This window comes from Alexandromys fortis, unplaced genomic scaffold (genome assembly GCF_014885135.2).
Source record: "Alexandromys fortis isolate MF-2015 unplaced genomic scaffold, M_Fortis_MF-2015_v1.1 scaffold_38, whole genome shotgun sequence".
NCBI classification, from domain to species: Eukaryota; Metazoa; Chordata; class Mammalia; order Rodentia; family Cricetidae; genus Alexandromys; species Alexandromys fortis.
Genome location: NW_026067916.1, coordinates 13,412,400 through 13,423,923, shown reverse-complemented (window position 1 = coordinate 13,423,923; position 11,524 = coordinate 13,412,400). Strand labels below are relative to the sequence as shown.

Below are 11,524 nucleotides of genomic sequence, written 5' to 3'. Positions count from 1 at the left end.
ATCAACCTACCCATGGACCCAGCAATACCACTCTTGGGAATATACCCAAGAGAGGCCTTATCACACAACAAAAGTATATGCTCTACTATGTTTATAGCAGCATTGTTTGTAATAGCCAGAACCTGGAAACAACCTAGATGCCCTTCAATTGAAGAATGGATGAAGAAAGTATGGAATATATACATATTAGAGTACTACTCATATACTCATTTCTAACTCTTGTCAATTCCAAATATTCAAGGTGTGAGTCCCAAATCCCATTAAATGTGGTTTCATGACAAGCACATGGCTTCAAGGCCTTACATAACCACACATCTGACCACCATGTCTCTCTGATGGGCTCTTCAGTTATTTTCAGGTAAAGGGATGTTGTTATGTTGTTTCTCTGGCTTGACAGCCTTTTTTTTCCTCTTCTAAATACCTCAGAAGGACACACTCATGTAGAAAATTGCCCTCACCTCACGCTCACCTAAATTGCCCATTACTGGTCACAATCTATTCAGAGTAAAGAATAGATTTTCACTAACAAAAATACCATTCAGAAATATAATAAGAAAATTTCAGGCACAGTCAAAGTGGCGTAAAAAATCTTAATTTAAAAATTTTAATAGTTTCTCTTTCAGCAGGCACTTAGTAACACAGCAGGCAGCACTGGCTTCTAGGGCAAGGGGAATAGATAATTCAATTTGCAATTACTGGACAGAGAGAGAATCTGTGGAAAAGGTTAAATATTTGAGAACCTTGATAGAAAACAAATTACACGCGGTCTTAAAGTGAAATGCAGTGGCCCCCATTTGAAGCCCCTGCATATACAAAGGTTAAAGTACAAGGCAGAAGGAAGTGATTACTGATGTGGGAGTGTCATATATCAATCTGTTGATTTCATTGGTTAAATTATAATAAACCAACTGCTTGGCCTCAGCTTAGAACATAGATGGGAGGAGTAAACAGAATAGAATTCTGGGCGGAAGAGGAAGTGAGGTCAGACTCTGCTCTGCTCCTGGAGAGATGCCATGCTCAGCTCTGCTGGATAGACATGATAGCTCTGCGCTCTGAGGCAGAGGCATGAAGCTCCCCAGGATGGACGTAGGTTAGAATCTTCCCGGTAAGCGCACCTTGGGGTGCTTACACACATTACTAGAAATGGGCTAGTCCAGGTGCGAGAGTTAGCCTAGAAGAGGCTAGATAGAAATGGGTCAAGCAGTTAAATGAATACAGTTTGTGTGTTGTTATTTCGGGCATAAGCTAGCAAAGCGTCCGGGGTGTTGGGGACGCAGCCCCGCCACCGCTCTTATTTCAACAGATTACTTTCCTCTCACACATCAAGAGAACTCTAAGCAGAAGCTAGGCTTTCAATGTCAAAAGGAGGTGAAGAAGGAACAACTTGGTGTGACTTCAAGGAAAAGTGATAGGGAGTGGTTGGTGTGTCTGAGCTATGGAACAAGATGCAGAATGTGTGGGAGTACACAGACCCACCACAGGGGAGACGGGGGGTAGGGGATTTCCTTGAGGATACGAGAGTGGGAGTCCCAGTGTTACATAGTGTTACATAGTGTTACATACTGAGGCACACGGAAATTTCAGGCCTGACCCTGGAGCCTCCATCAGTGGTGCATCAGAAATAAAAACAATTCCTAGGTTCTGTGGATATTCCAGCAACTGAAACAACCTGAGAAAAATGCAATTTGTTTAAGTAGTTCCCTCATTAAATGCAAGGAAATTTTTAACTCTTGCATTTATTTTCATTGCTATTTCTGGACTGGAGGAGATATTAATTGCTGCTGGATAATATTGGTCAGCTGATGACTGCTGACTCTGAACTGTTTAAATCCTTAAGAATGACTGCGCTTTCCAAAGCAGAAATCTGACAGTGCTATTGCCCCCACCTGACTTTGTCAGCCTAGTCTGACACAGGTAAAAGTACCCTCCTATGACAGAGGTCACCACAAGAGGCTGCAATGATGGTGCAGTCTCTGTGTCTGCTTCCACTGTGAATGACTTGCATGTAGCACACAGACAGGGCACATGCTAGGTGCTCATAAATTTTTATTGAATGACAGAAAACACAGACTTGCTAACATGTTGTACAACCTGCTGCCATTGCTCTTATTTTTCCACCGTACTTGGATGTTGACCCTGTTGCTGAAGATGCAACATACATTGGTTGTAGGAATGAGAGAAATCAATCTTGAACTGACTACACATTCTACCTGCTGGCTAGTTTTATAGTGCTAGGAGACACTATACAAGCTAGTAGGGGGGAAATACATCAGTGATATTATTCAGTACAGGACCCTGCATGCCACAATACTTACTTGCCAGGCAAACTGTGCACATGAGTGCAATAGTGGCACTGTTTATGGGAGTAACCAACTGTTCTTTTGATTGGAATCAAGGCCTGCTCCACAGAAGAGAATTCATGCTTCATACTGTAAACAAGGCCAGAAACTGTGGCTAGGATTTAATAGGCCCCATGGGAAAGCCTATTGATGTTGCTTTTATAAAGAATTATTTTGTCAAATTGTCTTCTAAATATTTACGTTTATACCCATAGCCTTGTGCTGGTCCAAACCTTGGTCAGAGAAACTTCTTACTGCAGTAGATTGCGGTTAATGAAAAGACATGTTGCTGATCAAAGTACTGAGAACAAGTGACTGTGAGCAGAAGGTTGTAGATTGGCTCCCAGGAGGTTCAAGGAACATCATGAAAGATAGTGTAGGAAGACTGTAAGAGATTGAGGATGGCGAAGAGTGTTGTGAAATGTTGTATTCTGGACATAACACAGTTATGGTATACACGAAGTTACAGTAGCTGTGACTACCTATGTAAGACTGGCACAAGGACAAGCCAATTAAAAATTTCGGAATGGATAGGGAAGGGGCACCCTAGACTTTGCCCCTAGCTGAGCATCTATGAATAGTTGATGGCAGTTGGGGAGGGAGAGTCTCCTCCTTAGGAGTGGGGCACTGGAGGGTTTTCCATGTGCCACTGGATGAACCAATGCCCATGTAATATGGGAAACATTAATTGGACTCAGTTTGTTATAAATAAAGAATAAACAAACAAATAAATAAATGTTAACAAAGGACATGAGTAGAGATAGATATAACAGGGAGTACTAGGGGAAGTTATGAGTGGATATGATCAAGATACATTGTATGTATTTATGTAAATGTCAACGAATAAATAAAACTAGACATTTCAAGGAGAAGTTGGCAAATTAAAGAAAATACAGTCTAAATCAGGGTTTCTCAACCTGCGAATCACTACCCTTTCACAGGGGTCACTTAATCTTGCATATCAGAATTTACATGGCGATTCACAAAAGTCGCAAATTTATAGTTGCAAAGTAGCAAGAAAAGTAAATTTTTTAAACATTTTTTATTGATATTTATTGAGCTCAATGTTTTTCTCTGCTCCCCTCCCTGCCTCTCCCCTTCCCCCTTCAGTCCTCCCCCAAGGTCTCCATGGTCACAATTTACTCAGGAGATCTTGTTTTTTTTTTTTTTCTACTTTCTACTTCCTATGTAGATTATATCTATGTAAGTCGGTCTTAGTGTCCACATTGTTGTCTAAGTTCTCTGGGATTGTGGTTTGTAGGCTGACTTTCTTTCTTTTTTGTTTGTTTTTTGAAATAGAATTTTTTGATGTATAGCTCTTGGCCTGGAACCCACTTTTTATTTAGCCCAGACTGGCCATGAACTTGTAATGATCACCTTGCCTGTGCTTCCAGTGCTCTGGAATCAAAGCTGGATAAACCTTCCTTTTCCATTTCTTTTTTCTTTCTGCTTCCCTCCCTCTTCCCCTCCCTCCTTTTCTCTCCTCCTCCTCCTCCTCTTTTCCTCCTCCTCCTCTTCCTCCTCCTCCTCCTCCTCCTCCTCCTCCTCATTCTTCCTCTCTCTCTTTCTCTCTCTGTCTCTCAATCTCATACTTGCTCTTCAAATGTGGGTTGCTGGCAGGGTTCTGGGTTCTGGTCTCCCTTAACTTTGAGTCTTTGGATTCTTTCTGACAGTATTGCTCAAGTATTTTAAAGTAACTTTTCTGTATTTCTAAATGTGCACTGCATTTATATATCTGAGTGTCCCCTACTTTCAGACACAAAGTTATTATTCTTTTTTGCAAAGCTCTTTTCTTGCCTACTCGGGCCGGAAGTCACCCTTATCCACCCAACTTTCACACTAGTGTCTAATGCAAATTTGACTTCTGCCTCTTCCTCGTATACCCCAAGGCCAGCTAATCACAAAGCTCTCCTTGATTTTTATGTAGCTCTAAAATATCTTTGCCCCTGGTCCAGTCCAGACCTGTGTAACCTTTTGGTTATTTCCAGATTGTGTCCACAGCCTCCTCACTTATCTCCTTCCCGCACTGCAGATTTTAACCATTCTTCATTCTTCAGAGGAAGCTCTTTTCACAAACCAGGCTAGTGTACTCTCATCCTCCAACTCCCCAGTGCTGACCTCCCAGTCCTCCCAGCGCTGTGCCCTCCCAAACACGCTTCCAAAATTTCCATATGCTCTCGGCTGGTTCTTGCATCCAAGCCTTTGCTAAAAATCAATATTTCTCTCTATAATTTCTCTCCTGTTGATTTCTTATGATTGACTTCTCCCAGAAAATATTTCTTAAGATTTAATCACATTCCTCCTGTTTCTCTTAACATCTGCAAACAAGTATTGTGCGTCTCCCAGTGCGTAGTCCTTTATATCCGGTTGACACAGGCATCGCACTTTCCTGACTAATAACTACTTTTCTCTTCACATTGTTTCGATTTTTTGTGTGTATATGTGTTTTTTCACATTTTTAAGTGGTGTGTGTGTGTGTGTGTGTGTGTGTGAGAGAGAGAGAGAGAGAGAGAGAGAGAGAGAGAGAGAGAGAGAGGATCTCTCACTGAATCAGAATCTTCAGATCGACTAGACTGCTTGATCAGGGAGTTCTGGGAACCAACTTGTCTGCCATCGACCTGCTTAGTGCTGGGGTTACCGATGTGTGCTGCCAAGTCTGGCTTTTACAAAGGTTTTGGGAATCTGAACTCAGGTCCTTATGCTAGCGTTGAGCCATTCTCCCAATCACCCCCCCCCCCAGATTATAATTTTAGTAATTTTAGTTGTGTGTGTGTGTGTAAATATGGGTTTGTACATGTAAGTACAGTGCTCATGGAACCCAGGAAAAAGTGTCAGATACCCTGGAATTGGAGTTACAGGTAGTTGTGAACTGTTGGAAGCAGTGAGACCCCAGATCCTGAAACAACTTGTTTTCCCCGATCTGAGTGCCTACAGTTGCTCTGAGCACGAGACCCTCAGGAGATCTGATAACAGGAGAGTGATTTCTGGTGGGTTTGGCTGGGGCGTGGCTGTTAGTTAAGGATCCCTATATAACCTGCCCTGGAACACAATAAAGGGGGCATCCTTGGGGCATTCTGGCATCAAGGATGACCTCTCTCTCTCTCTCTCTCTCTCTCTCTCTCTCTCTCTCTCTCTCTCTCTCTCTCTCTGTCTTTGTGTGGAGATTGAAATCTCCAGCCCCTTGCCCGGTTCACAAACTGTATGGTGGTGCATAGCGTGCAGATGGGTGCGGTGCACTACAGTGAGCTGCCTTATGTGGGTGCTGGAAACCAAAGTTGGGTCCTCTGCCAGAATAGTCCCTGCTCTTAACTGCTGAACCCTCTCTCTAGTCCCCCATATGTCTCTTTCTTAAGGGCAAGAATGGGGTCTTTAGGGGCTGGAGAGATGGCTCAGAGGTTAAGAGCATTGCCTTCTCTTCCAAAGGTCCTGAGTTCAATTCCCAGCAACCACATGGTGGCTCACAACCATCTGTAATGGGGTCAGGTGCCCTCTTCTGGCTTGCAGGAATACACAGAGACAGAATATTGTATATATAATTAATAAATAAATATTAAAAAAAGAATGGGGTCTTTAAATCCTTAGAATTATAGTGCCTGATTTATATTTGTTATTTAGTAAAGTTTATCCAGAATATAAAGATTGGGTGCTTTTCTTACAATACAGGAAATCTGAGGCTATTTGGAGTTTTCTGATTTTGGAGTGTTTTACAATGATGAGATTCACTGGAAGCCCAAGGAAGATATGAGCAGAACCTTTGAGGAAAGTTTCTCTGTGGACAAGAACCCCATGTAGGACTCTCAGGAAGTCTAATACATTTGGAAAGGTGTCTGGGGAGCGATGGCAGACAGGACTGATGGCTTAGAGATTTTTGGAACTAATTTCTTTGTTTTTAAAATCTGGGGCTGAGACGTGAAGGCGTAAGACTGGCGACTGAAGTCACTGGGGTGGTATAGTCTATGAAATAGTGTATGGTATGGCAAGAAGAGCACTCTCTAAAGGGATGGAGAACAGATAGGAAGACCTGTGTTCACTACAACACTGAGATAGGCCAGCCTATCCTGTATTGATCACCCCCAGTGGCTAGGAGGGGTCATTAGGATACAGGCTCATCTATAATCACCACCAGTTCTCCCTCCAAATCCCTTAAGATTAATAAATGAATACACACAATGCATCCGGAACTAAAAAGACAAGTTCCCTAATAGCTCTTCTACAAATGATTGCTTCCTTCAGTTCCCTCTGCACAGAAGTTCCGGATACTCGAGTGCAAGGCTTTCGAGAAACCAGCAGGGGCCCCCTCGAGAGGCAGAGGCTGGAAGAACACGACAACTTTTAGACCAACTTGGACCACAGAGTGAGACAAGCCCAGCCAGTCCTGGTCACAAACCAACCAACAACCCATTTTGCAAAGGCGAGGAAAGAGGCAGGTTTCCTCTTCCTAACCCACTATGCAGACTCAGGGGAGCCGGTTGTTTCTCTTTTCTTCATCCTCTCAGGGTGCCATCAATTTGAAGACAGGTTCTTGCTAAGTCACCCAGGCTATCCTTGAATTTGTAAACCAACTGTTTCACCTTCCCCGGTAGTTGTGATTACAGATGTGCACCATGGTGCCTAGCATTAATTTCTCATTAAACGAAGTCTTCTGTTGTATGCGCTGCCTTTCCATTTTCTGAGGCAAATGCATGATGGATTTATTGATGTAATAGGCATTTGTGAAGCTACACCAGAAGCAGTGACTCTTTTCTCATGAACTCTCAAAGGTTATGTTATGAGCACAATGCCCAGGGATCCATTCTCACACTTCTTTCGTGGGTGGTGTGTCCTATTTTCTGCTGGACTCCCTACTCCCCTTTTCTTTTAACCCCAGTTTTGCCTTTCAGCATGTGAACACAATGTGTGAAAACATTACTGGTGGCAAAACCTTAAGAGTTTTGCAAGACAAAGAGAAAAAGCATATAATCTCATAAGTAAAATAATAAGATTTATAATGTCATAAAGATTCCTTATCATGTACTCTTTGAGAGTATTTAGGTGTACTCCTACTTACCAAGAAAATGTAAGGATTTCCACAGTGTGTGCTTGTCACTCTCAGATTCTTCCTGCACCTTCTGTTTTCTGTTTTCTCCTGTGGGACATCTCCTAAGTTCTTGTGTGCTCCTTGAAATCTCTATTAGAACTGAGCACTCTGTGTCCTGTCTGCTATGGGAAGGCTTTTTATAGATTTAGTATTTGCCAAAAATTTCACTTCAATAATGTAAAGAAGGAGCTGGAGAGATGGCTCAGCAATAAAGCGTGCTTATTCTTGTGGAGAGCCTGTGTTCAGTTCCCAGCACCCACGCGGCAGTTCACAAATGCCCAGAACTCTAATTTCAGGAAACCTAATGCCCTCTCTGACCTCCATGAGCTGCTGTGTTCATATGGTGCACAAAAACTAATGCAGGAACACATACATATATGTAAAAGTACATAAGCCAATCTTTAAAATACAAAGAGGCTTTCTCTGAATGAAAAGACGATAGGTATGCTTTCTGTATAATTACGTGCTAAGTATATTTTGATCTACTCTAGTTCTCTAAAACTCAACAAGTCAGTATTAAGACAGTTTTATTCCTTTGCTAGCATAACTTGTTCCTATCTCTGTTCCTGATTCTAAGCATAAATCTTAGTATAATTCTTAGTATAATACACTAGGGTGTGTGCTGATGGGCTGATCAATTAGAGTTAAAGTAGTGGCATTCTGCACAGACAACTTAACCATCTCTCTTGGTTGGGCTTCCTTAAGTCGACAACCAGAAGCGCTGAATACATCCAGGCTCCCTTGATAGGACACTTGCAATATTGGGGACTTCCATAATTTCGTCATTTGGTTTTACTTTTTCATAGTCACCAATTTCTTGACTCCACTTGTACTACTTGGACACAATCACTAGATCTAATCTAGTATAAATAATTTCCACACAATAATCTTTGATCCCATATGTCAATCCTTCTGCTCTCAGTCTGTCCCAATTTGTGTTCTTCTGAGGATGGGATTCATCTTCACTGACACAAAACATTGACGTTTTGTAGTTTTAAAGACCAAAGGGAAAACATAGATGGGAAAGTTATAAAAAGAAGAGGAACGTGAGACATGCATTTGTGCAGGCAGCACGGACGATGGTGCTTGACCGGAAGCTGATACCTCCATATAACTGCTGTCCAAGCAGCAAAGGCTTTTCCCTGGCTCTTGCTTAGACCATCGCTGTTGGCAGGAAAGTATTGCTTCAATAACTTACCAGGTGTGAATGTGTCTGTGAACATGAAAGACAAAATTACAATGATCCAATTTCCAGGGGGAAATGATCTCATCCTGGTCAATACCTCATTTATTCCTCAATTTTCTAAGGTGAGCTGTATGGCACTTAATAGTGATTTTTAAAAATTATCTCACATTTCTTCTCCAAATGGGTTGACTTGAAGGAAATGTCTTCTAGTCCTTTATCACCTTTAATGGGAAGTGAATGCAGAGATTATTCATGCAAGTGCAGTGTGAGGAAAATAACTCTACTTAATTCCAGATAAATCTCGTAACTGGGCAAAGACTGTGGCTGAATAGACCTGATCATTTTATACAAAGAGGAGCTGTCAATGTTATAGAGGATTCTAAGGCACAATAGTGTGGCAGCATGTTATTCTTAATTAACAGGACCGAATACCTTTTCCACTTAAGATTCAGTGTTATTCAGCCTAAAATGCCTGTTCTGTGATGAAGTTCCAGAGTTGTAAAATATTGATCTGTTTCAATCCACACTGAGGACCGATCCTAAGAAGAAGAACATTGCTGGGAACTGCATGCTAGTAGGAGATTGCTAATTAATTCAGTAGTACAGACGCTCTTTTTCTCCTTTGCAAAATTATTGAGTAAATAAAACATGAGTAAATAAAAAATTTTTCAGAGAAATAGAAAATGTAATTTAAGGATGTGGGTTATACAAAAGCACTTGGAAGTTATTCTGAATGTTCCCAGTCTTTCAACAAAGGAGGCTCCCCTCCCCAAAGGCTTGATTTTAGCACTGTCATGGCTATGGTGTGGGCTTGCCTCCTGAAGGCCTGTTAGAGAGTTGGTCATAGTTCATGACATTACTGGCAGGTGCTGGAATCCTAGGAGATAGGAGCCAGTAGATGGAGTTAGGTTACTAAAAATATGTTCTTGAAGGCTGCTGTAGGGTAAACGCGCCCTTCTCCTTCACCTCTTGGCTACTGTGATGTACTATGCTGTCAGAGGCACAAAGTAACAGAGTAATAAGACCAGTGATCATGGACTAGTCTCCGAGACCATGAGCTCAAATAAAGCTCCTTTCTTTTTAAATTGACCATCATGGGTGTTTAGTCACAGTAGTAGAGAACCGACAAGCACACCTGATCAAGACCGTGAATAAATAGAATTCTTCCTCTTCCCAAGCAACTTATCAATTATCTTGGCTAAAAAGGACTTGGTCATTTGTCTAAGTTTAATCCATATTTCTCTTTTAGTCCAAAGTCACATTTCCAAAAGACTGACCAATGGTGCACTTAAAAATTTAGTTTTAAGTTAATTTTAAAAATTAGTATTTTTGTCGGGCAGCGGTGTTGCACTTTAATCCCAAATGCATTTAATCCCAGCACTTGGGAGGCAGAGAAAGGCAGATCTGTGTGAGTCTGAGGCTAGTCTGGTCTGCAAAGTGAGTTCTAGGACAGCCAAGGCTATACAGAGAAACCCTGTCTTAAAAAGCCAAAATATAGAGCCTGCTAGCGTGGCCGGGCAAACATGTCGCACTTACAGATGAAACTCCTGCGCAAGAAGATAGAGAAGCGGAACGTCAAGCTGCGGCAGCGAAACCTGAAGCTGCAAGAAGCATCAAACACGAGCCTATCCCAACCTTCCAATGAAGATGTGCCCAAAGAAGAGGTAAAGGTCAAAAAAATTAAGAAAGCCGTAAAGCATGCTGCGAGGGTGGGCTCAGCAGAAGCACAAAGTGGAGGCTTGCCTGAAGAGACAGTGGAAAACTCGAAAGTTGAAAAGTTACCCCAGAAACCTACTGCTTTAACCAATGGAGAAACAGCAGCAGCGCCATCTCCTGATTCAGAATCAAAAAAGAAAAAGAAGAAGAAAAAGAGGGAAATGGCAAATGACGCAGAGCCTGACACCAAAAAAGCAAAAACTGAAGAAAGCACTGTGGCTCTTGAAGCAGAAGATGCTGTGGAGAAGCCAGATGACAAGGAAGTGCCCAGCCTGCCCCTGGGGCTGACAGGGGCTTTTGAGGACACTTCGTTTGCTTCCTTGTCTAACCTCGTCAATGAAAACCCTCTGAAGGCTATAGAGGAAATGGGCTTCAAGCGCATGACTGAGATCCAACATAAAAGTATCAGGCCACTTCCGGAAGGCAGGGATCTTATAGCAGCTGCTAAAACCGGCAGTGGCAAAACTCTGGCTTTCCTCATCCCTGTGATCAAGCTCATTGTGAAGTTAAAGTTTATGCCCAGGAATGGAACAGGAGTCCTGATTCTCTCTCCTACCAGAGAACTGGCCATGCAGACCTTTGGTGTTCTTAAGGAACTGTTGATGCACCATGTTCACTCTTACGGGCTGATCATGGGTGGCAGTAACAGGTCTGCCGAAGCGCAGAAGCTCACCAATGGTATCAACATTGTCGTGGCCACTTCCGGCCGGCTTCTAGACCACATGCAGAATACTCCAGGGTTCATGTACAAGAACCTTCAGTGTCTCGTTATTGATGAGGCTGATCATATCTTGGATGTTGGATTTGAAGAAGAATTAAAGCAAATTATTAAACTTTTGCCAGTACGCAGGCAAACCATGCTCTTTTCTGCCACACAAACTCGAAAAGTTGAAGACTTGGCAAGAATTTCTCTGAAAAAAGAGCCATTGTATGTGGGTGTTGATGATGATAAAGAGGTTGCCACAGTGGATGGACTTGAGCAGGGATATGTTGTGTGTCCCTCTGAGAAGAGGTTCCTTCTGCTCTTCACATTCCTTAAGAAGAACCGGAAGAAGAAAGTGATGGTCTTCTTTTCGTCGTGTATGTCTGTGAAGTACCACTACGAGCTACTGAACTACATCGACCTGCCTGTCTTGGCCATCCATGGAAGGCAAAAGCAAAATAAGCGAACAACCACGTTCTTCCAATTCTGCAACGCAGATTCAG

The 11,524-nt window shown here is 42.4% G+C and overlaps 2 protein-coding genes across 2 annotated transcripts in view; one reads left to right on the top strand and one right to left on the bottom strand.

Annotated features, from left to right (window-relative positions):
- Nucleotides 1-11,524, bottom strand: part of Lhfpl3 (LHFPL tetraspan subfamily member 3) — a 398,415-nt gene that overhangs the window by 212,506 nt on the left and 174,385 nt on the right. The window lies entirely within an intron of this gene.
- On the top strand, nt 10,126-11,520 carry LOC126500106 (ATP-dependent RNA helicase DDX18-like; the record flags this gene model as incomplete). Its single annotated transcript, XM_050139767.1, has 1 exon — nt 10,126-11,520. A coding segment is annotated over exon 1 (1,395 nt), but the record flags the coding sequence as incomplete, so codon positions are not given.